Source organism: Lynx rufus, unplaced genomic scaffold (assembly GCF_022079265.1).
Source record: "Lynx rufus isolate CCGP_SWC_20201006 ecotype Redwood Valley unplaced genomic scaffold, mLynRuf1.p SCAF_11, whole genome shotgun sequence".
Lineage (NCBI taxonomy): Eukaryota > Metazoa > Chordata > Mammalia > Carnivora > Felidae > Lynx > Lynx rufus.
The window spans coordinates 66349333-66376893 of record NW_025814825.1 but is presented as its reverse complement, the minus strand read 5'-3'; the positions used below and the strand labels follow the sequence as shown (position 1 = coordinate 66376893).

The window sequence follows — 27561 nt, the reverse complement described above, 5'->3', positions numbered from 1 at the left end:
ATTGCATATTGCTTAAATGGTTTCATGCTGGCTCACATTAAAAATGATTCCCAAGTGAAGATGACAAAGGGGAAATATTCGTTATTTAGTTCTTTTCTTACATTAAGCTATCATAATAAAGTACATTTCTGGGTTGCATTCTCTGGAGTGCTTTTTACTAAATAAATGGCCAAAAATAACTTTCCCCTTCCAGTAAGATTTCATGATTCAGCACATTCAACTTTCACTACAAAAAAAGATTGAAGTAAAGAGTGCAAAACAAATCTAGGAGCAAGAAACAGGCGAGGAGAAGCCGACGTGGTTGATGGCGAGGGTCAAATTCTGACAGACTGGTGTCTCTGTTTTTGCAGATAAACCTCGGCTACAGGAAGTTGTATTTATTCAGGTGTCTACACTGCACTTGAGTCTGAGAAAGCAGGTAGAGAAGAATTAGCAGGGGATAGTACTAGGTTCGCAGCAAAGGGGTATATTAGAAAAAGAAGCAGTCACTGGGTTGGGAACATGGCCTGCAACCAGCCACCTTGCTTAGAAGTCCCCTTCTTCCAACCCAAGAGCCGGCCAGCGGTCAGGGATGAGGACACGCCCGCCTGACCCCTTTTCTTGCCGTCAGCGGCGGCTCCAGATGTTAATGGCAAAGGTCCCACATCAGGTCACTTCCTGGGTGACACCAAAGGCAGGGAGTGGGGCGATCAAGGCTGCTTGGCCTCCTTCTCTCCCCGGGGGAAGCGGGAGCACGTCAGCTGACGTTGCCTGGAACGCAGGGCTCAGATTGGAGGGCCAGGCGTTCTCTCTCACGGTGGCTTTACCGGGACAGTCCTGGCCCTTCTCTCTCTCTGTGTGGGAGAGCTCTTGCCTGCCCCCGTTTTATTGTACCCGCCAGGCAGTAGAGTGCTTCCCACCAGATTATTAGCATCCACGGAAACTGTCCCCTCACTCAGCATTACCAAAAAGGCCCGGGGGGACCCGCGCCACGCTCTGCTTGGGAGAGTGCACGAGTCTACACCGACGGCTTCGGGCCAGCCCAGGGCCTGGGACACGCTTCGGACAGGTGTCTAAGTCGGGGCGCCTCTTCCCCGAGCTTGGCGCGCTCTCTTCGGTCAGGGGTCGCCAAAGCCTTGGGGCCCTGGAGGAAGGAGCGGGGCTCCGGCGCTTGCGGAAGGCCTCCCCGTGGGGGCCCCGCGCCCGGCCCCGGGGACGCTCCGGAGGTCCCTCCGCAAGGGCGGCGGGCGGGGGGGGCACGGCGGCGGGGGCGGGCCGCGGGGCCGCCTGCGGGCACCTCCTCGCGCCACCGCCCGGCCCCCGCCCGCCGCGCCGCCGCCTCCCGCGGTGGAAGGCAGCGCGGCGCGTGCGCACTGGCGCGCTCGCGGCCCGGCCCGTGGGCTCTCCCGGGAGGGTGGGAGGTGGGAACGTGGGAAGGCGCCGGGCCGCACACCCTCCCGGCCGGCCGCTGGCGCCGCCGCCACCTCGCGGCCAGGGCGCCCCGCGACGCCCGTCGAATGAGCGGCGCAGGTAGGCGCGCGGGGTCCGCTCGCGGCCCCGTCGGGGGCTCCCCGCCCCGGCCTGCGGCCCCCAGAGGCCGCCGGCCACGAAAGTTGAACTTGGCGCCGCCGCGGGCCGGGCGCTGGGCGCAGGGGGGCCGGGCTGCGCCGGGCGCGCCACCCGCCGCGGGGGTGCGTTCCCCTGGCCTGCGGGGGCGCGGGCGGGGCTGCGGCGGGGGCGCGCGGCGGTTGGGGACGCGGGAGCCCGGGACCTCGGGCGGCGCTGCGGGCCTGGCCTCGCAGTGAACTTTTGCGCCGCGCCCTGGCAGCGTTCTGGCGGCGGGCGAGCGCTGCCTGGGCGGCCGCTCGGGCTCCGGGGGGCCGGGGCCGGGGGTGGGGGTCCGCCTGCGCCCCTCCTGGCCGGACCGCGGGGAGGTGAGCGCGGGCCGAGGGCCCTGGGCGCGGGGGAGGCGCGCACGGGCGCGGGCGGAGACTGGGGGTGCCGGGGATTTAGTGGAACGACCCGGGGGTAAGTGAGACCCTTGGAGGGAGGGAGGGAAAGGTCGAAACGCCGAGGTGCCTGGAAGAGAATGCAGGAAGCAATTAAAACTCCTCCTTTCGGATTAACAACCAAAAATTGATCGATGTGTCAGGAATACCGCTGATTTATGAAAGGTGCTTACTTCTCTGGTATGGAGAATTTTATGTTCTCCAGGTGAAACCGAGTTCACCCAGCTCCAGCGTAGATTGATGTTTTAATAAAAATAAATAAAGGGGGGGAAGCTCGCCTGGTCTTTGGGGACATCAAGTCTCAAGTCGCAGAGTTAGACTAACAAATCAAATCGCATTATCTCTGCATTTCGTATCTCTGAATCGTGCCCAAACATCCGAGGCAGGAGGGCGCCTTCCTTTCGAAAGTTTTGCCGCGGCGCTTAAAAGTTCGCCTAACTAGCAGCCCGTGTTTCCTAAGCAGATCGGCACGGGGAGCGTCGCGTAATTGCGGTAAGTGGCAGGCCTGGCGGAGCCGGCGCGGGGCGAGCGCGGGCGGCGGGAGGAGGAGCGGGCTCCGGGAGGCGAGCCGGAGCCGCGGCGGCGCCCGTAGATGGCGCCCTGGCCCCACGCTAGGCTCGGGAGCCGCGCGGCGCCGGGCGCGCGCGGGCGGGGGCGCGGGCGGGGGCGCGGGGCGGGCGCGGAGCGCGGGGCGCCGCACTTGCAGTTGACTTGGACCGGGGCGGCGCGGCCCGGAGGGAAGAAAGAAATAATAATAATAAATCAAGCTTTTTGTTGGCATTTTAAATTTACGGCCTGGGCAGCATTTGGGGGCGGACGGGGGTCCGTGGGTCCCGGACGTTCGTGCGAGCGGAGGGGCTCCCCTCGAGAGACCCCAGCCTGGCTGCGGCAGGCCTGGTGGCCACCGCGCAGCCCCCGTCCTCGCTCTCCGGCCGCGCGGCCCAGGCGGGGCACTGGAGCGCAGACACGCGTGGGTGCGGGCGAGGGTCGGCGGTGCGGCGGCGAGGATGCCAAGTTCAAAGCTGCCCATAGATCACCCCCGGGGGCGGCCAGGGCGGCCCAGAGGCTGCCCCCGCCCCGCGCGGGGTGCACCGCCCGAGCCCGCGCCAGCCCTGCCGCCTCGGCTGCCGGCGCGCTCCGCTTTGCAATGTAAATTTCAGCGGGACAAATTGCTTATTAATAGTCTAGAAGAGAAGCGGGTTTCTTTCTTTCTTCTTTTCTTTATCTGTTTTTATTTCTGCATGGCCCCTAGCTATGCCCTGGGCAGCCTCGCCGCCCAGCAGTTTTCTCTTCATTTCAATATCCTAAAGAAAATGCAAATTTCCACAGTGTGGCCTTTTTACAAAGTTAAATTAGCAACAGCTTTAAGTGACTCCATTAGTATGGAAAACATACACATGTTTAATGTGGGAATAGCTTCCTTTTCACAGGGCTCATTCTGGGCTGTAAATTTAGCAGACCCTCGGACTGGTAAAGAATCACAGCGCGGCCAAATGTGTCACCAAAGGCGCACCCCCTGCACGGCCTGCGCCCGGCTCACCGGGAGGGGCCATCCCTCTGCCGCGCGCCGCCGGGTACCGTGCGCCAGCTCGGATCCCTTAGAAGTCGCGCGGACGTGGGCTAAAGGGTTTGTGCAGGCGCGAAGGGAAGGAGGACTTGACACATTTCTGTCCAAGGGCAGTGTGCTCTCCCTTCCTCTTCCCAGCCTCTTCGTCGCAGTCCCTACAGCCGAGGTAATTCCCCGGGCGGGCTGACCAGGCCCGGCAGCTGTCCCCCACCAACCAACGCATTTTTGCGCACAGGAACGGATGCGTCCACACCCGGTTAAGGTGCGGCCGAGGGGTGGGCGAGTGTCGCCGCTGAGGAGGACGTCAGTCCCCGTGCCCGGCCGTCCACCCCACCCCCACCCCTTGGCTCTCTAGCCCCCCAACTCCTTTGCCCGTTTTGGCAAACCCGTTTCAAACCAGAATTTCACTGGCAAACTTTTTGCGCTCCGTTAGCTTTCAGATGAGGGCATTCAATTCTGTCCTGGGGTCTGGTTACCCCTTCCTTTACGTTTAAGCCGGTGGCGGGGCCCTCCACCCCCTCCCAGGAAAGAGTTAAGATTTATGGTGTGCTGGAGAGGTCTTGTTAGCATGTAATCTGCATTTTTTAACTACTGCGTAATAAAAAGTGCGAAGTTTTGAGACACCTTTCTTGATTATACCTTTGGCGATACTTTAGGTTTTACATTTAATTTGCATTTTGTTCTTAGTGAATATTGAAGTCTTGAGTGGAGGATTGAATTTTATTAGGACATCTGGACTGACAATATCAAATCAGACACCAGTGTCCCAAAGCATGCTAAAATTTCAGAGTTAATTAGAACGCAGTGTGTTTAATTAAAGCCAATTATAATATTTGAAATTATCTGATCGATCCGTGTTTCTACAGTTTGGGTCTGTTTAGGTGTTGATTGGCGCACTCTGTGCGCCGTTCGATCTAGAAACTACTCAGGGGAAAGTTTGCTTTGTAAACTGGCGGGGGCGGGTGGGCGCGGAATCCGCGTCCGGGGCGCTGGCTCTGGCGCACCCTGCGCGACTGCCTTAGGGCGCCGCTGAACGCAGCTCCGGAAACAACAGCTCGTTGTTAAACCGCTGCGCCTTTTCGGGTCCCAGGGACCGCGCCACACGCCAACTGTCTTTCCCAGCTCAGGTGCTTCTCCCAAGCTTTTCGCGGAGAGGCAACCTTTAAGGTTGCTAGGTGCGTTGGGAGAAGCCCAGCTCGCAGAATGCGAGTGTTTGATTTGGGATTCTCGCTCTGGCTGAAGAGCCCCCAGGGCAGATTCCGAATGGTGGGGCCAGCCAAAGTGACAGAAGGAACCAGAGAAAAGTTAGGACAAGGAGACGATAATTAACTGTTTCCTTTCTAATTTCGCATGCTGCGGGAATCGAGTTGCGCCCTGGCGTTTTATGCCCACCTTGGAGAGCCCTGGGATTTCCAGGGAGAGGGTCGAGCGAATTCCGCGGCGCGTCCGCTGTCTCCCGCGGGACTGTGCACTTGGGGCGCACGTTTCTCGCCAGCGACGGCGTGGGCGCGGCGCTCACTGCCCTGGCCTTGTTGCTTGCCGGCGCCGGGCTTGGCCTGGATTTTGCAAACACACGTGGGCGGCAGTTAGGACCAGGCTTTGGGTGGACATTTCTGTGCGCTCTTAGGGTCACGGGGTCAGTGAGGCCTAGGTGCGCGGGACACGCAGGAGCTGCAGCGCAGCTGTTAGGCTGGGCAGGGAGCCTCGGCAGCCACCTGCCCTGGGGTAGGTGGAAGCCTCGGCCGCGTGGCTCTGGGCTGTGCGGCGACACTGCTCTCCCCACCCCAGGAGGCGCTGTTTGTCAAACTTGGCCGCTTAGACAAGAGGCGCCTGCATATTCCAGCTTGGAGAATTGAGCCTCTTAGGGTACTCGGGGGGCGGGTCGGGCTTTGCTAACCTTAACCTTACAGGATGAGGGGTTGGGGGGGGGTGATGATGCAGAGAACTGGGGGCTGAGACCCCGCAGTGTTCACTTTTTACCTGTGGATCCGGTCAGGCCTCCCTGCTTTGTAGCAGAGGGCAGAGGAGCCCGTTGGTGCGCCCCGTGCGTCCTGGGCGAGGTGCCCAGTTACTTGCCTCGGAGGGCAGGCGGGACGCCCGCCTGGCTTGGGTTCAGTTCGCCACCTGACTCCTGAGAGCCCCGTCGCTTCCATCTCTGCCCCGAGGTGGCGAAGGTGCTCTCTCTGGCCTGGAAAACCCACCCGGACCTGGTCCAGCCCCATTTATGCGCAGTTTAATAGGTTCGGGTGACCGGACACCAGAGCCCTTGCCTCCCCGGCCTCCCGCAGCCCATGGGTGAGCTGGACCCAGCAGCACAAAGCCAAACCCTGGACGCACTCAGGGGCCTCGACACACTGACCCGAGGTGGGCAGGGTTTGCGGGTGCCTGGCTGTTCCACCCTACCTCGCAGTTCACGGGACTTTCTAGGTGTGCCTTCCCAGGATTTCCCTATTCTCGGCCCTTCGGGCCCCTGTGTGGCCTCCTTCCCGCCGGGGCCCACGGTCTGCCAGGCTCTCTAATTTCTGGTTCTTTCCCTGGCCCCCGCCTGTGCGCAGCGCCGGGTCCTGAGCCCGAGGCCGGAGTGGGGCTGGTGGCCAGGTAGCCAGCGCAGGCTGAGCGTGACCCCCCAGGCGCGGAGGACGTGGGGGCGGGCCGCGCCTGCAACTCCGCACTGGCGGCGGGAACGCGAACCGCGGGGCCTTTGGCGCATTGGCTTCTCACCCTTTCTCGAGGGCTGAGTGGCAGGCCTCTCAGCCTGGGCCTGAGGCCACGAGCCCTTCGAGGGCGCCACGCCTGGACGCGCCCGCGCGCCCCCGATCCCTCAGGGGCCTCGGTTTCCAGGAACACCCCCTGCCTGGGCTTCTCAACGCCGGAAATGCAGTTTACTGCTCTTTGGAAGGCTGGTAGGGAGGGTCGGCTGGCTCCCCGGACCGGACCGCGAGCGAGATGGGGCATTCACAAAGTAGCCTGAACGTTGGGCCGGAGCGGGCGCCGTGGCTGGCCTTACTCCCTGGGACCCCGACTTGGCCCAAGTTTCTGGATGACTCTTGAGTCTGGCACCAGCCTGCCTCTCGCTCTCCTGGCCTTGCACCACGCAGCAGTGGAGGCCCCGGGACTGGGGAGGTACAAGGGGGACGCTCACGCCTGGTGCGCGGGGAACGGCCCCTCGCCCTCCCCGAGTGGGTAATGGGCGCACGCGGAGGGGCTTGGAGGCGCGCGGCGGCCGGGCCACTGGGCACTGCAAGGCCAGCAGGGTGGCCGGGCTGGGCCTGGGTGCGGACGCCGCCGGGTCGTACCGCCCGGCTCGGCCTCTGGTGGTGCCGCGGGTCAGCGGCCAAGCGCCGCCTCTGCCCTGCGCTCTGCACGCCGCTTCCCCAACAGGGCTCCAGGGGCGGCGGGCGCTGTCTCTTTAAGGTCACTGCCTGCTCCGGCACGACGTGGGGAGGACAGCTGGGCACTGGCCATCTGACTGACTCCGGCGTGACATCTGGGAGCCCACTGGTGTGTGGCACGCGAAGCGCTTGATGCCGCTATTTAAATGCAAATGTGAGGGGGCTCATTGAAGCCTCTCCCCGTAAATCCGCACAAAAGGAATACTTCCCACCCTCCGAGGAGGAGGAGGCGGCGGCGGAGAGGCGGCGGCGGCGCAAGGGCCACCCGTGCAAATCGCGTTGAGCGCGGGGCCCTGAGCGGTCGGCGTCGCCGTCTCGGCCCGCGGGGTTCCCAACGAAGGTCAGGCCCCGCCCGGCCCGGCCCCTGGGCGCCCGTCTGGCCCCCGGGAGCTCCCTGTGAGCGGAGGCTGGAGCAGCGGCCCGGCCTGCGCAACTTCCAAAGTGACAGCCTGTCTCTCCGCCCCCCCCCCACTCGCCCCGCTCCCCACCCCCCGCTTTCCCTGCCTGGGTGCTGGGCGCCCCTAGTTCCCCAGGAAGCGAGAGAGACGGGAGCGGGACTCCAGGGGGAGGAGGCTGGCGCGGGGACCTCTCCCAGCATCTCCCAGGGCGCCCAGGACTTGACCTGCAGTCCCGTCCTCCTCCCCAGCCCTGTGCTTCCGCCCTCGCTCCTCTCCGCTGCTTCTTCCCCTCCATTAAGGCAAAACTCTGGGGTGGGGTGAGGTGGGGGCCGAGGGGCTGCCCTGCCAGGCTGCTCCCCAGCAGGCCCGTGTGGAGACCCGGCCGGGTCGGGCAGCCCTTGTGCCCGCAGCTCGGAGCCAGCAGTGGAGTGAGAAAAAAGATAAAGTTGGTGAATGATAAAGACCGTATTTTCCACGCTTTGGGTGCGGGACCAGATGATCTAGAAAATGAGCTGAAATGGATTCAGCCTCCGAGCCTGTTGTGAGAGCAGCTGATTCCCCCATTTCGGGCCAGATGGCTGCTGAACACAGATTTGCATTCATTTTCCCTTAATATCGTCCAAAATACTGGGGCAGCTGCATTTGCTGTCAAAAAGGTTTAAAACCCCTTTTCTTTCTGGGGCAGGATCGTTACCTTATGTGATGGGCTTATAGAACTCCTTTCCCCTCTTTAGTCAACAGTATCAGATTTAGAAGGATTTGTTTTTAAACCTTCTAATTTGGTAATCAGATTTAAATCGCCTTGGCGCGTGTAATCTGAATTAAAGATACTGTAAATGATTTTAAGCATGATACTTTCGTTAGCGCAAGGAAGGGGGCACCTCCAAGGCGGGCTGGGCATTTTAGGAAGTGTGGTACAAAGGAAGCATTGTTTCCTATTTCCAACTTCATCTTTCCCCGAAAAGGCACTTTGCATATTCTGACAATAACACTCGCCTGCCGCTCGCCCTGCGTGAGCCCCCCGAAGCAGCTAAACACGCAGAGACAAAGCGATTTCTCCACCCCACCCTCCACCTATGGCCAACTTTATTTTGCGTTGTGCCTCCACGAAGAAGGTGTTCCTTTCTCCACTCAGTCTGATGTGGGTGGAAAGCTCTGGGCTTATTAGGAATACAGAAATTTTCTTTTAATTTATCGTGAATAGTTTCCATACACTTTGATTTAAGGTTATTAACATTCTATAGACAGTGGCATCTTTAATATGTGGCGATCGCTTCTAAAGACTAATCTCATTACCCTCAAATAGTCATAAAATATGATTTTATTATACTTACGTATTTAATTAGACGGCCGGCACCGTAATGGATTTTGAGATAGGACTGGCGCAACAGCTTTGATAATTCACTTATCTTTGGCAATAGTCATTAACCCCCAACACCAGCAAAATAGATTGCTTTCCAACACATCTTTTTTTTTTTCTCACCCCTTCCAAGAAGCGTGGGGGTCCCCAGATAACGTAAATCGGACTTCGATTTTTTCCCGATTAATTAAAATATTAACGTACACACACTGCCAATTCATGGGAAAAGGGAGTGCCACCCCATACCGGGCGGGGAGAGGGGGGCCCTGCGACACACTTACACCCTGAGACCTGTTTTGGTTTTGTTTTAATCGAAAGGGCCTGATTTCTCTCGGCTGGGAAGTGCCGGGACAGCTCCTGGTAGCCCCCTGGGTCTCTGCTCCTGGTCGTGCAGACGTCCTTTGGGCGGGCAGTGCGCCTGGGTGCCGAGTCCCCGCGGCAGGAGCTCGGCCGCCGGGCCCACGCGCTGCCCGTGCCCTGTTGCCCTCCCGATTCCTCGAAACCAGGTCGGGAAGCTGCGCGCCGCGCGCTCTCCCGGGCCCGGCGGCACTGAGGGCAGGACCCGGGCGCCCGCGGCGTCCGCTCGGCTTTTAGAGAGGCTGGCGCCGGGGAGGTCTGGCTACGGCGCAGGGCGCGCAGCCGGACACCCGGCTCCGGGTCGCCGGAGAGGCCGGGCGCGCTTCCTGTCCGTCCGGAGAGCCCCGAGCCTTCTTTGTCACTCGCCGCGGTTAAGCACAGGCCGGGGGACGGGGTCTCCCGTGGCCGCCGGGAAAGACAGAGCATCTGGCAGAGCCCGCCTCCGACGTGGGTCCTCAGCCCGGCACTCGGCGGCCTCCGCCGGGGCAGGAAACACCGGCGCCCGGCGAGGCCCAGACGGGGGCAGACCGGCCCCCCAGCAGCCTGAGGTCTGTTTAGAAACCAGGCTGAGCTGCGCGCCCCGCCTTGGCGAGGGAGCCCTGCCCTCTCCACCCGCCCCCACCTACCTTCCTCTGCCCCCCCGCCCCCCCCCCCGCCCCCGCCGTCCCCACTCGGAGGCTGGCCCCTGCAGCCCCCTCCCTGCGGCCTGCCCGCCTCTACCCACTTGTCCCTTCGGGCCGCCCCAAGGCGCGCTGAGGCCCCGTGGCGTGTACTGCGTGCATTTGGGCAACTTGGGGCGCCTCGGCACTTCACCCCCTCCTCCCTACAGTGCTTGGACCGTGCGGCCGATTTGGGGAGGAGGTATTGGGGGGCCAAGCAGCGATTGTGCACTGGCTGTTTGTTTCATTTCGAGCTTTATTTGGGCGAGCGGGAACTTCCCGGGCTGCGGGTGGGCGCGAGGAGCCGCGGAGCGCGGCCGGGGGCGGCGGCGGCGGCGCGCGGTGGCGCTCGGTGGCGGCGGGGCTCGCGGGGCTCGCGGGGCTCGGGCCGGCTCGCGGCGCCGTCAGGCAGTCAGTCAGCGAGCGCGGCGGCGGCGGCGGCGGCGAGGGGCGCGGCGAGGGGCGGCCGCTCCCATATATGGCGCAGGCGCCGCCCCCCGACGTCACCCTCTGACAGCGCCGCTCCCGGGGGCTTCGAGTTTTGGCTCCCGGGAAAGGGTCCATTCCTCGGGGAGAGAGGGCTGAGTTTTGTGCGCCTCCGTCCGCTGCGCGCGCCGCTCCAGGCCCCGCCGCGCCCCGCCTGCGCCCGGGACTGCGCCGCGGCACTCACTGCCCCGTTTATTTGTCTTTGGAGCAGGCGGGCCGCGCCAGAAGCGGGCGATCCCGCAGTGTCCTGCAGCCGCGGACGCCGCCTGGCTAGGATGACACCACGTTGAGCGCGCCTGCAAACAACAACAACAACAACCGCCGCCGCGGCCGCCGCGTCCTGCTCCTCCGAAGCGCCGCCGCCGCCGCCGGTGTAGCCGCCGGTGTAGCCGCCTCCGCGCCCCCCCGGCCGTCCGGAGCGCCCCGGCCGCTGGTGTATGTGGCGCCTGCCCGGGACGGGCTGAAGCCGGCGGCGGGGCCGGACCGCAGGCGCCGAGCAGGGCGAGCGCGGCCAGGGTAGCCGCCTGCCGCCGAGCCCCGAGCGCCGCTGCTCGCGGAAGCGCTTTCGGCCGGGAGCTGCGGCCGCCGCCAGCAGTTTTCATGTTTGGGATTCAGGAGAATATTCCGCGCGGGGGGACGACCATGAAGGAGGAGCCGCTGGGCAGCGGCATGAACCCGGTGCGCTCGTGGATGCACACGGCGGGGGTGGTGGACGCCAACACGGCCGCGCAGAGGTACGTACCGGCCGCCCCCGCGCGCCCCGGCCCCGGCCCCGGCCGCCGCGCTCCTCACCGGGCCGCTGTCCCTTTCCTCCCGCAGCGGCGTGGGGCTGGCGCGGGCGCACTTCGAGAAGCAGCCGCCCTCCAACCTCCGGAAGTCCAATTTCTTCCACTTCGTGCTGGCGCTCTACGACAGGCAGGGGCAGCCGGTGGAGATCGAAAGGACCGCTTTTGTGGACTTCGTGGAGAAAGAGAAAGTAAGTGCCCGCACTCCATCCCACCTTCCACCTTTCTACAAGTGGGAGGCGGGCGGTGCCCGCGCGCGGTGGCCCCGCGTGCCCCCCTCGGCGGCGGGGACCGCTCGGCGAGGCGCCCCCGCCGCCGCCACGTGCGGCCGCCCGGGCCACCGCCGAGGGGCTGCGCAACTTCTGCGCGCCCCCGGACTCGCTCGGGGCGAGGAGGACGCTGGGCTTCCAGCGGGAAAGTGACATCACCGCGCCGCTCCCAGCTACGAGTCCTGCCATGTGTGAGGCCGCGGGGCCTGGGGGCGCAGGGGGACCGAGCGCGGTGGCCGCGCCGGACGCCGATCGCACTAAACGCAATTATTTATCGTTACTTTCAGGAGCCCAACAACGAGAAAACCAACAACGGCATCCACTATAAACTGCAGTTGCTGTACAGCAACGGTAAGTGGCCGCCGCCGCCGCCGCCCGCCCCGCCCGGGCTCGCCCTCCTTTCCCGAGACGGCTAACGGACTCAAAGATTGCGAGATTAAAATGACACGGATGTAAACACGAAATCTTCTCGTGGCATAGAAGGAAAACAAAACATAAACGATCAATAAGTCGATGGCACTTCACATGATTAACCGGTGGGGCTCGAAGCAGAAAGTAAAAAGGGGGATCGATATGGGGCTTCAGGAGGACATCACTTTTAAGTGACTTTTTTCAATTTTGCAAATTAATGTTAATTATGGAGATGGGGGCAGCTCCATAAGCGGAGCGGAACTGACTTCCTGTGCACGAGTTTTTGAAAAAAAAAAAATCCTCGAGAGACACTAGAAAGAGTTCAAACTCTCACTCAGTTTCCATTTCATGCTTTCTGTTTTCTAAAAATAAATGACCACATGGGCCCACCCGGTGCAGCCACCGGGCCTGCTCGCAGCCTGGCAAATTTGTTGCACCTTCCAGTGCAAACCCTAAGAGTCTTAGAGGTTCCGGATGAGGAAAAGAAACTCAGAGCAGGGGAAGCGATTGGGGTTCCCTTTCGCCTCTTAAAGGGCATGGCTGAGTTTTGCTGCATCACGGCCGGCAGCAGCAGCCCCGTGCCCCAGGTGCCCTTGCTAAAATCCTGATGAGAATTTATCCCTGTTTTTTTTGCAGGAGTCAGAACGGAGCAGGACCTGTATGTGCGCCTCATAGATTCAATGACCAAACAGGTGAGAAAGTTTAAGCCTCCGCACTACTTTCCACTGTTCAGCTGGGTTGTCCTGGGGTTGAGAGGAGGGCAGATGGGTCTCTGGACTTGTTTTCCACTTGGCTTCCTTGACATGCTAATGAGAATTCCATATTTATTGGAATAAACGATGCGATTGGTAAAGTAGTTACTGTTGTCATCACAATAGGACATATATGCTCTATTAGATGGCTTGTGCGTGGAATCCAAGTCTGTCTTAATTAGCTATGGTAATTAATATTTGACAGAGAAATTTCAGGAGGCTCCCCCTCTTGTATATCTTTAAATGTTTCTCTCTCTCTGCTTGGAATCATTTCATTGATTTTTTTTTTTTTCTATAACAAAGGCAACTAACTCCTTTCCAAAGCCCATTGAGTTGGGCTTGATTAGTTCATTTTTCCCCCCTTTCCGGTGTGATGGTCTAGTAACGCGAGACGTTGATTTGGATTTAAAAGTGAAATGTGTTGGGGTGAAAAGTCACCTTGTTCTCCGCTAGCCCGTCTTCACCTCTCAGCCTCCCCTCTCCATAATTCAAACTCCCAGCTCCAGGGGTCACCCACACCCGTCCATTGCTCTGGGAGCTGCCTCTGTTCCCCTCTCCCACCCTCTGTCATACCTTGTAAATAACATAATTACAAGCAGTTCCTTATTAAATTATTTAACCTGTCTTGGTCAACTTTTCCGATGATAACTATTGGCTATCAGTAATGTGATTAAGTGCAGAAAAGCGCTTCATTGCTTTTTCACGCTGTGCAGTCTGGCTCGTTTTGTGCTGGGTGGTACTGTTGTTTGGTCGTTGTAAAGATCTCCCCCCACCCCCACTTTCCTTAAAATGGTGTTGGGGGAGGGGCAAGTTCCATGCGAAAATTAAATCCACTAGGCACAGATTGATTTAAAATAGACGTCCGAGGTGGGCTTCAGGCTTGGAAATGGAAGTAGAAAGTAGCACCTCCGTTTTTGATGGTAACTTTAGGGGTTGGTGAGCCAAGTAGGACAGGAGTTGGGTGCTTCCTGCAGCCCAGGACGCAGGCTTCCCACTCTCGGCGCAGCAGTTAGTTTTTTCGGATTTTACTTCCCCTTTAAAAAGTTGGTCCTGACCTAGGCAACAAGCGCGTTGGATTTTAACGTCTGCAGCGTAAAACACTTTGGTTTTCTCTCAGGGTAAAACCGATCTTGCAGGTAAAGTAGTGTCTTTGTCAGAAAGACGGAGGCAGCTGTGTGCCCTTTGGTGATTATTTCACCGGGATTCAGAGAAGCCTCGAAACGGGGCTGCCGGTTGGCAGGGTGCGTCTATTTCCTTTGTACAGGAGGGCTAAATGTTGTCGGAACCGCAGTGGTCTAATTAAGAGGTGGGTGCAGGCAGCCGTGAGTTTCTCTGGTTTGCATAGAGGAGGCGGCTTCGTTTTCAGTGTACTCTCATTGTTCATTTAGCCGTGCACCTTTGCAACATAAACAGGGCTGAAAATAAAGGCATTTAATCTCCTCTCACTGACGGGGATGGGGGGGGGGAGAAGGAAAGAAATAGCCCAGTAACTGATCAAAGAGTCAATGGCGCTGAACCGACAGTTTATGGATTTCTGTTTGTGCTACAAAATAAAAAATAAATCAAATATAAATACGGGGATCCATCGGAGGACAAGCCGGGCTCTGAGAAGTGCCGGCGCCTGCCGCGGCCAAGCGCCCCGCAGCCCCAGGCGGCCCATCGCTGCCGTGGTTCCCAGCGGATCCGGAGGGAGGCTGGGGCGGAGGGGCTCGCGGGGACCCTTCCCGCTTCCCAGAGGGCAGCCTCGGGCCTTGTCGAGAAAGGGCTTTGTCCGCCTGGAACTGGAAGTGTGAGAAGTGCCCGAGGAGATTGGAAGTAATTTGCAGATAATTTTCGGTGCCGGGGGGGAGGGAACTGGAGAGGGGACTCCCCTCCCCCTTCCGTGGAATTTTTCTGCCGGGAACTTGCGGCTCTCGGCCCCCGCCCCCTGCCCCTCCCCCAGTGACCTTTCCCCCCGTTTTTTCCTTTTTCTGCGAGGCCGGCGGTGGGGCTGGTGCGGGCGGCCCCCGGCTCGGGTTCCCGGCGGCGGAGCCGGGCCGCGCGCGGTCGTGAGCGCACCTCGGCCTTCGCACCATCTGGCGGAGCCTCTGCTCAAAACCCACCCGAGCGTGTGCGCAGACACTGCCTTTTTACCCGAGAAAAATCATTGTTAGCAGTTTCAAAATAAACACCAGATTGGCCATTAGCACTTTCTTTGCAAATATCATCCGGCGAGGAACACGTGGCCGCGCGGGCCCGGGCGCCCCGGGGCCCTGAGCACTCCCGGGGGCGCCCGGCGCGGCCACGTGCGGCTGCTGCGCCCCGGGCCCGGCCGCCCACCGCGGGCACCTGGCTCGGGCGGGCAGGCCGGGAGGAGCGGGGCGCGCGGCCGCCGCGGCGGTCGCGGCTCCTCGGCGCCGGCTGTTTGCAGCACGCAGACTGGAACTCCGGCGAGACAATGGCCCGAGGACGCGGCCCGGCGCGGCCAGCCGAGGGGGCCCCGGCGCCCCGAGCCCCTTCGCGCCCTGCGCCCGGGCCTCCCTACCCGCCTCCCCCCACCCCTACTTCCAGCACCCAGCCCCGGCGCGGCCGCCACCCTCCCGACCCCCGGGCCCCGCGCAGGCCCTGCGGGCGCCCGGGAGAGCAGGCCGGCCGCGGCCTAGCCCTGCGCCCCGGGGCGGGCGGGCGGGGGGGGGAGGTGGTGCGGGGAGGGGGCTCTGCCGGGACGGTGGCCCGGCTGGGCCGTGACGCCTCCCCTGGCCCGCAGTGCACCTGCCGCCCGGGAGACCCGCAGCGCCCGGGGCGACTGGGCGCCCAAGCCGCCGGCGCCGCGTAACCCCCGCCTCTGCTTGTCCCCCCCCCCCTCCCCGCGCAGGCCATCGTGTACGAGGGCCAGGACAAGAACCCGGAGATGTGTCGCGTGCTGCTGACCCACGAGATCATGTGCAGGTGAGCGGCGGGCGCGGGCAGCGGGGGCGCGGGCGGCCTCGGCGCCAGCTGCGTCCACAAAGGACGCTGCCTGCAGGCGCCACCACCCCGCCCAACTTCGGGCCGGGCATCGATTGAAATGCAATCGGCCCGAGTCTGCACCCCGAGCCACCGAGGAGCCCGTTCTCCTCTCTCCCTCCCCGGCGGAGACGACCAGTGCCACCGGCTGCTCAGCAGAGCGGATTAATTCGTGCAGTCGAAAAGGAAAACGGGTCCTGGGTGACGCCTCTGTCCCCGGAGCCGGAGGAGTCAGAGAGCGCTGGGACTCATTTTACTGCTTCCTCCGCAAGCACTGGCGTCCCGAGCTCTGCAACTGTGTTACTGATAAAAAGGAAACTCTTCTGTACTTATGCCAGCGCTAGCCTATGTGAGAATTGGATTGTGATTCCGTCAGTTAACCTCTTCCCCAGAGTGGCGATGCCTCGTCCATATTGTTGTTAGATTGCGCGCGCGTTCCTTGAGATCCCTGTCAGAAGAGCAGTTTCCCACCTGTTTTTTTCCAAGTACCACCAGAGTCTCACCCCTACATGGCAAATAAAAATGCATCATTGACTTTGCATGCGCGGCATGTGAAATACAGTTGCAAGGCGTAGCAAGGGCCTGGGTCTGCTGGCGACAGTAGCAGGCCGCAGACTCTGAGGGGCATACTCCGCCTGGCTACGGTGCCTGTTGCCTAAATGCCATTTCTGAGCAGACATATTGTTACAGCGCTAATATACAAAAGCTGACTTTTTCTCATATCAGGTAATAAATATAAATTACAACCAATAAAGTGGAATTTCTTTATTATCCACTTCTGCATGTACTGCAATTAACATAGAAAGCGCACAGATGTGATTTAAGCTCTAAGTGGAAGACTGTAGACTTTCTTTAATCACTTTAGCTGTCAGCTTTAAAAGGCTTTATATACTTTGCCAACCATATGGTGTTAATTTAGCTAATTTAGACATGTAACCATTATACAAGTATGCTTTTTTAAAATGCGAGAAGCATAACATTTTTGTTTCATTTCTGCTTTAATTAAAGTTTCAATAACGGAGTTAAGGTGGGCTTAAAGAAGGAACAATGGAAGTTTCTGATAGATTGATGCGTGCCTTTGTGGTTATAATTAATAAATGCCCAAAAGAAATATTGGTTGAAGGTGGCATCTTGCACCTTTTCCAGAAATAACAGCTTGACAATTAGAGGTAAACAAAAGCGGGAGCTGTGAAAAGTTATTCCCAAGCCTCCTGCCTCCCCTTCTCCTCAGTTCATTGCAAAGACAAACACCGAACACGCTTTCCATATTTTAGCATCAGAATTTCTGTAGGAGCCGGGCTGCTCTCCTAGGGTACCAGATACTGTTCAACTTCGTTCCTTCCGGTAGAAACTTACATCATGAGTGTAGCCGCAGAGCACACGAGCTCCCTGGGTTTTTACGTTTGCCAGACTGCTGTGGTAGGAGGACTTGTTGTCTCCACTCAGACCGCTTTAGTGTCAGGCTTCAAAAAAAAAAAAAAATTACAAGTTGGGCATAAAAGGACGCAGTGCGTATTGAAACCAGTGTTTACCATTGCTCCACAGCCGGTGCTGTGACAAGAAAAGTTGTGGCAACAGAAACGAAACGCCCTCAGACCCTGTAATCATTGACAGGTAAGGATGACTTCTTCATTTCTCAAAACAAACCCGCAGCAGCAGCCCAGCCCTTTCGCTTGTGCTCGGTTTCTAGCTGCTCCGTTTTTTGGAGTCTGGTGTGGAGCTCATCTTGTGAGTTGCACCATTTGTTGTCCGCGTGCGTTATCATGCACAGGTGGGTTGACTTGGAAACCTGGTGGCTCGCTCTGTGGGGATTCAGTAATTGCTTGCGAGTTGTCAAGGGAAGCAGTATCATCTGCCACTGCTCTCACTGTGAGGAGCACTTTATGCCTAGAGATTTGCTGGCTTTCAACCCAGAGATATGTCATAAAATGCTTTTTGCTAATTTGTTAACAAGTATTTCATTTTTGCCTTGTTTTTATCTCGGATGATAGCTGAAGTTGAGACTTGGGTGGCGTTGACTGTTGTAATTGTTGCCCAGTGTTAGAATGAATTTAATCTGCTCTCAATTAGTTGCAAAATGTCTCCTAATTTTTTTCCAATTGTGGCTGTCGCTTTATGTCAAGTAGCAAATATGTAACTAACAAACCAAAGTTGTTATAATTGAAACTAATTACACACGCTGGTTACATTTTCCAACATTAATTTCCATAACTAGATGAGCTGTATGCATTCTTTACCTTGCTGCTTTTCATCTTGTGATTTATCATATTCCTTGGGCAACGTCGCATCCTTTTAAGATACTAATCATTAGTCCTAATAGTGCTAATGTGCGTTTGGCATTGCTTTGGTCGAAACAACAAAAACATCCCCTTCCACCCTCCTCTTCCAACACTCACCCAAATCGCTGGCTTTCGGTGACCTGGAGGAGAGGAGGAGTCCTTTCTTCCCAACAGTGGGAGGAACAGTAAGAGGCCCAGTGTGTGATTGACTGCAGATTTCGCAATTGGTACCCAAATCGAATAAATGTTAGGCGTGTACATATGACACCAGTTTTGTGAGGCAGAGGGTTAGACGGTTTTGAAGAGGGGTTGAATTTCAGCAGCTTTTATTACAAAGTTATCTTTTGATCGTGAACTTTGCTGTCCAGTGTCTGAAAAATTAAACCCGGAAAACTCTATGAGTTAAGCCTAAAGAAATATGCACCACCAGTGGAGAGCAATGCTAATGTTTAACTAGCTGGGATAGCTGTTTGCTTAGTGGAGAATGTTCGGTATCTGACAGAGAGGACAGCTCTCTTATTAGTAATCAAATAGGGCTGACCAGTTGTGGCCGTCACTCAGGCAATTGAGAACAAGTTCAACACTTTATAGAACTCCAACTCCAAAAATCAATAGAATTATATTTGTCTTTAGTGTGGTGGCTATGGAAATCGTGCGGCCTTGGATTGTCGTCTCGTCACCGAATTCATTTTATTTTGTTTTTGACTGGCTAAAAGTGTTTGAGCAGCTCCTGGAATCTTGTCTGAGCGTGAGATGCCTGAAGAGGTGGTGTGTGTTTGCTGGCAATGCAGGATTGTGAGGCGTGCCTCTTTTGGGTTGTCTTCGGTTGGTGAGATGGTGAGATTTTAGAAAGATGACTTCCTTTTAAATTGTGACGTCGTCAGCACAGTAACGGAGGGGTCGTGCCGATTCCACGAACGTTTGGGATACTGTGTGTTCCCTTCAAAATCACGTTGGGTTTGTGTACCATTCAATCATTTATCGACTGTTGATACTGAATACCTTTTAATACTCCGTTTTAATCCACGCGGTGGGAAATATCTTCCCTTGATGTGCAGAAATGTCCCCTTTCATTCTTGTCGGGATGCTGTCTTCTATTTGGTTAATTGAAGTGTGTGCCGAGATTACCGAAACCTTTCTAGTCTAAGAGAAGTGTGTGATCATTTGATATTCCAGAAGCGTGAGAGGAGGGGAAAAATGTAAAAACATTTGGCTAATGGGTTTACCAAGTTTATTTGAATAAGGAGGATTGCAGCCCCATTTACGCCTGGCGTAAATGCTTTGGAGGTCTTAATTATTGATGAAAAATCTGCTTGGCTTCTAAATTCAAAGATATGACAATTTTACAGGAATTTTAATCACCTTCCACGTTAGGGGTTTTGAGGTAAGGATAGTTTCTTAAGTAATGACAGACAGAACTGAGAACAGACAGGGCTGATGGGGGGGTGGGAGGGAGGGGAGGGTGGGTGATGGACATTGAGGAGGGCATCTTTTGGGATGAGCACTGGGTGTTGTATGGAAACCAGTTTGACAATAAATTTCATGTATTTAAAAAGAAAAAAGAAGTAATGACAGACAGAATGTGCATTTTTAGCATTCTTAAGAGAGCTGTCACTGACAGTGGATAAACATTACTTATTTTGTTGCCTGATGGAGATGCTCGTGAAACCGTTACCGTATTGGCTCTTTCTCCAGTTTAAGGTCTGTTTCTAGGGGAAAAGCGAAGAATCTCGTGTTCGCTAGGGCAGGTTGTGTTAATCGGAGAAAGAAAGAAAAAAAAAAAAACACCTGCAGGAGGGGAACATCTTTAGAGAGGTGCAGTCTTTCACAGCTGAGATGAGTTTCAATTCCATAATGATAGTCATTTCTGAGGGGGGGGGGTGTTGCCTCCTAAAATTAGTCGCTCATGTTGAGTTTCTAGCCTGTGCTCCCTCTGGAGTATTGCAGGATAAAAGATCCCATCAGATTGGTGAGTCAGTCTACAGGTCCCCATCAGCAATGTCATCACTTGGTTAGTTGGCTTAAAAAAGAATTATATACAATGTGCTTCGCCAGCTCCTTGTGGCCTTTGGATACATTTAGCAGGTTCTGACCAGATAAGGCATATTTGTCCTGAGGATATAAACCAATAGTTCCAACCTGAATTGAGATCAATGGGCCCACATTTGTTCTAACCCACACCGAGCCTCTTCCGGCACGCCGAGACTGCTTCTCTGTGTTATGAGAACAGAGGAGTAAACTTCCCGCTCTGGCAAGGAAATCACGTTCTATAGACTCTGGTGCCTTAAATCAATTAATTACACAACTTAGTTGTCTTTCAGAAGCATTAAATACTCATGAACAGCATGGAAGACGCGCTTCAGAGGAAAGAAGGGGGAAAAGTGAGGATATTTTGTATTATCAAACCCTTTTAATTTACCAGGAAGGTTTCACCTACGTTAACTGTCGTCTTCCTCATAAAACAATGCCAGACAAACCATCTTTTATAGCCCCGAAAATACAATTCCACTGCAGTTGACGTAAGCTAACGTCACGACTTGTGGGGTAAAGGAAAGGAGAGGCATAACGCTGGGGAGTAAAAGCACGGTCAGTGGACGCTACGGGACAGGGTCCACGGTAGATCGCGGTGACCTGTGGGGAGCCAGACGCAGGGAGAGAAAGGTGTGCGTGTGCATACGCACCCACGTGCACGTGTGTGTGTGTGTGTGTGTGTGTGTGTGCACATGCATATGTAATTTCTTACGGTGTTCCTGAAAAGGATGGGAGTATCATTTTCCTCATGGAATAATGTTTTCTGGGAAAACACAAAAGCAGATGGTTTTCATTAGGAACACCCATTGTCCACATATCCCAACTATGAACAGATAAATCTCTCTCGTTTCACCCGTACATTCCAAGGGCTGTAAATGATTACAGGATGTCGGTGTGGCTGCTAAACCAGAACCACACTTTGGCTCTCGTGCTCCCCCTGTGCCATCCTGGTGAGCGTGCCCGGGCCCTCCTGGAGGTGCCCAGCAAGGCACGCGCCCTCACCTCCCTTGCGCACTTGGCCCCCCGGGTGGACCGGGGGCGCCCGGGCCCGCGTGTTGCAGCCCGTGAAGCGGCGGGCGCTGGGCGCCGTGACCGTCCACGCGGGCCGGGTCGCACGCCGTGTGCTCGCGCGGTGCCGGGAGCGTGCTCGGCGGGGCGGTTCCAGATGGCATGGTCTCAGGCGTCCTGCTCGCTGGCACCTCCGTGGCAGGCAGCGCCCCCTCCCCGGTAAATCTGGCATCGGTCTATAGAGTCGGGGAGACTTCTCATTCCAAGTCTGTCCTACTTTCCTGTCTGGAAGCCAGACATCTGTTTATCCCATTTTCTTTCATACAGAGTTTGGAATAGCTTTAGTTTGGGGGGGGGGTGGGGAGGGAAGTTTTGTCATATTTAACAGCTGTTACAGAATTTCAACCCTGTGGGCTCTGAAAATACTTTTCGGCTGACCTCAGATTTTTATACATAATCGACATGGGGTTGTAGAAAAATATTATTTACTTAACCTCTCATTGTCTGTGATTTCACATCGTCCTTACTCTGATGTGCTAACTACCAACAATTTTAACTTGCCCCCCCCCCCCCCCCCCCCCCGCCCAGCCTTGCTTTGATTCATTTACACGTTTTAACTTTACACCTTTAAAGTGATTGCAGAACGGTAGCTGAAGACCGATTGGAGATTTTCTTCCTTTCTTTTCTTTCTCTCTCTCTCTCTCTCTCTTTTTTTTTTTTTTAGTCAACAGTGTTTCCTTTCACTTCCTGTCACAAAGGTCAAAGAGAGCCGACCTTTGCTGGCGGTCCCCCTCGCTGAATTATTCATGGCATTGACTTTTTGTCAGCACACACAGTTGTGCTCTGGGACATTTTATTCATTTACCTCATTTAAAGCGCCTTTCTGCACCTGTTCAAGTATTAATATCATGTAATTTGGGCCTAATGCCGATTTTGCTGAACACTCATTATATTTTTTATTAGCTATATTTCCAAACGATTATGTATGATTATTACCAAGCCTTACAAACAGCACCGGGCTATTCCCCAGCCCTTTACATCTTCTTGTCAGGTTGTTTTCAGAAGCGGGGAGGATAAACATTTGACCAGACCCACTGTTTTTATTCCTACTCCATCTCCAAGCCGAGAACTTAAAGCTTCCTCCCTCATGGCTTTGCACGAGCGTGATTAAATCCAACTCTGAGGGAGCTGTACAAATGCCAGCATTTATAAGGTCAACGCTTTTGTTAAAAATGCTATGTAAATGAGGATCTGCAAAAAGGGACATTAAATAAAATTAAATTCATTGTCTTCTTTAATGTCATTTACATTTTGGCTAAGCCCCGGCCTGTCAAGGAGGATTTTAAAAATAATTTTAATTACACATCATTCAGGGATCTAGGGTGTTCTATTCAGTAGCATTTGGATGCCCTGCAACACGGAGACTGTTTATTAACTGCCTAAACGACATCACGTCACTTCATCTGCATAACGCGATGAAAACAGTGCAGTTTGGTGTGAACCTTCCCTTCTCGGTTTTCCTGAAGATGGGACTATAATTATCCGCGAACAGGCCTTGGGATCCCGGAGCCCTCCTCTTGCTCTCGGCCGTGGGTTTGAGGCGCGGAGCGGTTCAGGGTGTGTTTGAATACGCTGGGACTTCAGCGGAGGGAAGACATTGGCCAGGAATTTGGCAACAGGAACACACAGTTGGGATGAATGGATGTGGCTACAAAGAATCTGATTTTGCCTGGCACCGGCCCCATCTGGCTTTGTCACACTCAGGTGTGAATGGCTGTTTTATTCCCTGGCACGCCAGCGGGGAGAGGCAAAAAGTTCATTCATCCCTTAAACATTTTTCCATAAACTTCTGAAAATAAACAGGAGAAGAAGCACTACATTACTGTCTCACAATGACATGCTTTCACTTACACAGGGAGACACCAGAAACAGGTCCGACTTTGTTCTCCCACCCCCCCCACCCCCCCCACCCCCGGCAGCCCCAGGATCGGAGGAGAGTCTACATCATACATGCTAAGTCCGTGTGCTGACTGTCCCCACACGCCACGGTGGTTCGGGGCCACCACCAGGCCCAGCGCCCGCCTCTCTGGTCTAGGCCGAGGAGGCCCGCGGAGATTTATGGCTGTGCCTGGCCTGGGTAAGGACTCCATGGCCGAGCCAGGCAGAGGCTGGGTTTTAAAACCAGCCACACACTCGTCATGATTTCCGCAACACTCTCAAACAACTCGGATTCTTGACCGCTTGTGCAAGGGAGAAGAAGCCTCTTTGCTGCCTCTGCTGCTGCTGTAAGCAGGAGCCCGGGGCAGCACGCAGGCATGAAAATGCAGGGGGCGGAGGGGAGGGGCTGGAAGCCGGGCCTGTCAGAAGCTATACTCCAGGAGGTATGTTGACGCAAGCCATTCCGTGCCTCTGCGGCAGCCTTATCAGGTGAAAAGCAAAGATATTGCCAGTGCCTGTAATTGTGTTAGGATGGCTTGGATGAATTGGATTACCTTATGGAAAGCCGTCCAAACTCGGGGTTCTGTTACGCATGCTTACAGGAAGCAAATAATTACTCTCTGTGCACCAGCAGATAATTGGGGCTGGCCACAGGCCTTCTCGTGCCGCCGAAGCGGGAGGAGCTGGCCTCGTCAGAGCGTTTAGGAGACAAACCGGGAGGGTGGTGGTCCCTGTGCATGTAGGCGGCTCACGCTGATGCTGTGATTTCGGTTACTTTTCAAAGACGGTGAATAATTTATCAGAATTCAAACTACCAGCGGCAACGGGCGGCACGTTGGAGGAGATAAAAATTGCACGCTCTAATGATGGAAATTGTCGTTGCAGACAGGAAGTGATTGACAAGTAGGGATGCAGGAAGTGAAAACTCAAGGAGCTTAGCCGGGGCTTGGGCACAGCTTCTGGAGCTTGTGCTCGGAGAAAATGAAAACCATGCCCTCCCGTCAGCCCGGCAGAACACAAGCGCCTCTTGTTTGTTTATCTGCCTAGCAAATCTCCCCAAAACGTTTGTGGTCAAAAGTCTACATAATGAGACATTATGCTGGTATTATTAATGCTTTAAAATAAAAATATGGCTATAACTTAGAAAAATAAGCAGAGGAATTTTATGTGTTAAGGGTTTTTTTTTTGGGGGGATTGTATTTTATAAGCTTCTCGGTCTTTGGGGGTAACTAGGGTTCATTAAATTGTAGAAAGCTTGAAGAGGCTGTTTTCAAAACTATTTATTCAGCAAACAGTCTGTCCTATCTATCAACATAATAAATGCTATACATTTGCGACCAACCAGTTCGATGAAGGGCACGGTGGGGGCTGGGGCGGGGAAACTGTAACGGGTTGTTTTTGAATCACTGGTTTCCCTTTCCCTTTAAAAACAAAACAAATGAGAACTCTCCCTCTAATTCCTTGGCTGGAAGTTGCTCAGCTAGAAAACACTCCAGATGCACGCGGGGCCGTGGAGCCAGCGGTGGACCGAGTGCCGCGTGTGAGCGTGCACAGGGGCAGCCCTGCTTCCCCCAGTAATTCACTAGGAAATGAGTTTAACATGTGCGGAAAGGAAGGGCTCAGAGTTTGCGTCGTTGGAGGACCCAGAGCCCAGGCCCCGCGGACGGAAGGAGTAGGCTCCAGCTTGCCTCTGCTGGGTGTGGAGGGGAGCTGCTCGCACATCTGGGGAGGAGGCCGTGGTTAGCCCTGACGGGCAGCTCCAGCCGCCCCTGCCTCCGCCTCCCTTTCCTCCCCCACCTCTCCCTGCCCCCTCCCCCTCCTCCTCCTCCCTCCTCGCTCTCCCCTGCCTCCTCCCTCCTCCCTCCTCCCTCCTCCCTCATTGCCTGTATTTTCCCTTTTCCCTCTCTCTCAGCAGAAGGCAGCGGGGGGGGGGCAGGGTGCCGTGTTAAAACAAGACAAAACTTGGGCAGTGTTTAAGGCCCTGAAAACATTTGCCCTCCTGATGATGAAGTTCCAAAGGGGGAAAGACCCGCCTTGACCTGAGCCCCCATCTCCCCGTCCGAGTAAAGGCTTCAGCAGTGGCTTCCTGCACATCCTCACACCCCGATGTAAGTTTTCACTGAGACGGAGACTTTTCGCAGGAATGGCCGGTCTGGATGTGGTGGTGTCACTGGAAAACGGGTCTGCAGGCCGCCCCTGGCGTGGGGCCATCCGAGGGTGACCTATGTGTAGCATAGGAGTGTGGGATTCGATTGTAGGCACAGGTGGGCGGCACGCCTTCCCGAGACACGTGTGGGGGCAGGCAGGTAGGTCACCCTGACTCTAGGTGGGGGACGGGGCCTGCATAGAAGGCGCAGCAGGGAAGGGTGCCCCTTTCATCTCAACCAACACCCGACAAGACCAACTAGGCATTGGGGAGGGGTCGGGGATGGTCCTGTCCAGTCCTGTTGAGGAAGGTGGGGGGGGGGCCCTCCCTGAGAAGGCCCTGGGTTTTCTAAGACCATCAGTATCCGGGGATGTGGTGTGCAGGTACCCAAATCCCGTCCTGACCAGTCTATGCGGATGTCCTTTCCAAGTTGTTGCCGCTCAGGTCACAGGACCATCCAGCTGTGTGGAATGACATCCCGTGGCCAACAAGAAAGACCAGGAGGCACAAAGCGGGGCTGAGGACGGGGTGGTCACGGAGCAGGGCCACGGAGTCCACACCTGCAGCCAGTGACAAACCACCCCTACTTGGCATTTCCTTCCTCTGCATTTGATATAGATTCCAAGGTGGTCTGAGAGTGCTTTTTAGAAAAACTGATACTTTTTTTTTTTTTTTTTTTTAAGTGAGCTCTAGGCCCAGGGCTGGTGGTGGGGCTCGAACTCATGATCCCGAGATCAAGAGTCCCATGTTCCCCTGACGGAGTCAGCTGGGTGCCCCCAGACTTCATTTTTTTAGAGCAGTTTTGGGTTTACAGAAACATGGGAACCCGGGCAGAAAGTACGAAGTCCCCATATTCCCGTTTGGTAACGTCTTGCCTTAGTGAGGCACGTTGTTACAATTGATGAGCCAGCACTGATACGTTGTAAGTAAACCGAAGTCTGCTGTTTAGTTAGGGTTCACTCTGAATGCTGTGCGTCCCAAAGGTCTTTTCCTACGACAGTGTCATGCAGGGTGGTTTCACTGTCCTAACCATCATCTGTGCTCTGCCTTTTCGCCTCCTTACCCCCGGCCCCGGGCAGATGCTCATCTTCATACTGGGCCTGTACTTGTGCCCACTCTAGAATGTCAGTCATAGAGTTGGAATCGCACAGTGTGGCCTTTTCAGATTGGCTTCTTTCGCTTAAAATCTATTTTAAGAGCCTTCCCTGTATTTTTACAGCTTTATAACCACTAATAATACTTTCTGAATTTCTGTTTTTCTGTTTTTTCTTTATGAAAGGTTTCTGGGCCGTGTTTTCCCTTCCATTGACTGTGTTTTTGTAGTGAACTCCCTTACTCGTGAGCTTATCGTAGCAGTTAGTGCTTTGGTATTTGGATGTTGTCTGTGGGTGTTTCAGAAGTTTACGTGATCCACCCCCATTTTTGTTTTTAAAACAGTTGGCTCCTTTGCAAAGAAATGAAAACTTTTTACCGAGACTTTATTTAAGTGGTGTCACTCCATTTTGCTTATTATTCGGGTCCCCACCCCCCACCCCCAGAAATACTTCTTTGGAATATTTAAATAGCACAGGCCATAAAAGGAGAACGATTAAATTATCGGAAGGCAGGATACTACACTGTGGCCTGAAAATGGAATGAATTCAGCATTCAGCGGAGTTGTTGGCTTTTTTGGTTTAATAAATTAAACTACAAATTTTCCTAATTGCCAAACAAAATGTTAGGCCAGCTTTAGCCATTGCTGACAGTGAAACACAACATAAAACCTGCTGAGAGTTATATGTGGTATTTAATATGAGACAGAGCAACGAAAGGGTTTTATGGCTAAGTATGAATTCACACCCAGAGCATTTGGTTCACATTAGGAGAGGTTTGTAAATCAGATCAGTGTGCCGGGATGGGGTGGTCCCCAGCAACCTCTCTCCTGTCTCCTTCCTGATATTTGGTTATTGGAATTGCTACCAAAGGGATCTCGCCCGTCCATTTCCATTTTCTCAATGAAGCGATTTGTCCTCTGACATCAGGAAGATTGGGTCAGGAAATAAGTGGGGGATTGGATTAGACGTGATGCTCATCCCTACCGTCCGAGGTCACCGGCCTGAGCCGGCCACCGGGCAGCAGCCATCAGTTACCGAGACGTGGGCTGCCCATCGGTCCTTGGCCGGCGGGGACCCCAGGGAAGGTGAGAAGGATCTGGGAAAACTGCTTTCAGGGGAAAAAATGGCAATAACTATCATTTATTAAATTTGACAAGCAGGTTCTAAATATAACAGCCCTTTTCCCAAAGATCATTACTTTGAACAAATAAATGAGTTATGCAAGTTAATAAACGGCTAGGTTCCCCGTCCAGAGGCGTGCCTTTGTGCAGCTCAAAGATACATCCTGCTCTCTCCCGCTGCCCTAACGAACGGCGGATGCTCTCCCGTTTCTGCCGGCCACCGAAGCTTTTGTGTTGGACGCGCTGCTCGTACGCATATAGCGTGCCCACGACAGTCTCAGAAAACGCTTGGCAGTAAAAATAAACTTGTTTGGTTGAGAACGATATGACACGTGGATGTGCCTTATCGTTTCGAAAAGGCTTTCGTACACGATTGTGAATTAAGCAAGGTCTAGGAGTACATTTAACTTTAAGGAAGGACATGATTTGTCTGCTCCCGTTCTCGCGGTCAGAAGCGTATGTGCTGGGCTGGGGCATTTGTCACGACAAGTGACTTCTTACGTTCCCTGAGACCCCATTATAATTATTCCCAGCA

The 27561-nt window shown here is 55.4% G+C and overlaps 2 protein-coding genes across 13 annotated transcripts in view; one reads left to right on the top strand and one right to left on the bottom strand.

The window, feature by feature from the left end:
- Nucleotides 1–997: 997 nt before the first annotated feature.
- Nucleotides 998–10809, bottom strand: LOC124506436 (basic proline-rich protein-like). Its single transcript, XM_047072507.1, has 5 exons — nucleotides 10527–10809; nucleotides 9992–10287; nucleotides 9143–9324; nucleotides 7160–7341; nucleotides 998–2019 (listed from the first exon to the last, which is right to left on the bottom strand). The coding sequence occupies exons 1-5, from the start codon at nucleotides 10807–10809 to the stop codon at nucleotides 998–1000; spliced, it is 1965 nt and encodes a 654-aa protein (XP_046928463.1).
- Nucleotides 10808–27561, top strand: part of EBF3 (EBF transcription factor 3) — a 117174-nt gene continuing 100420 nt past the window's right edge. For 11 of the 12 annotated variants that reach the window (XM_047073629.1, XM_047073627.1, XM_047073623.1 and 8 more), the window contains exons 1-6: nucleotides 10808–10941; nucleotides 11027–11183; nucleotides 11549–11612; nucleotides 12309–12364; nucleotides 15279–15352; nucleotides 16955–17023. In XM_047073629.1, coding sequence (XP_046929585.1) covers nucleotides 10808–10941; nucleotides 11027–11183; nucleotides 11549–11612; nucleotides 12309–12364; nucleotides 15279–15352; nucleotides 16955–17023 — 554 coding nt within the window. The remainder of the gene's footprint in view (nucleotides 10942–11026; nucleotides 11184–11548; nucleotides 11613–12308; nucleotides 12365–15278; nucleotides 15353–16954; nucleotides 17024–27561) is intronic. The other variant, XM_047073624.1, reaches the window with a different exon arrangement.

What these genes read in the sequence shown, in the direction of transcription:
- LOC124506436 (XM_047072507.1), bottom strand. Translation starts at nt 10,809, where the DNA reads ATGAAAACTGCTGGCGGCGGCCGCAGCTCCCGGCCGAAAGCGCTTCCG. An exon ending in CCGCAGCCCGGGAAGTTCCC is followed by an intron (nt 9,325 to 9,991) that starts GCTCGCCCAAAT and finishes CCTGCGCCGTAG; the next exon opens with CCAGACCTCCCCGGCGCCAG. An exon ending in CGCCTCCTCCTCCTCGGAGG is followed by an intron (nt 2,020 to 7,159) that starts GTGGGAAGTATT and finishes CCTCCCTCCAAG; the next exon opens with GGTCTCACTTACCCCCGGGT.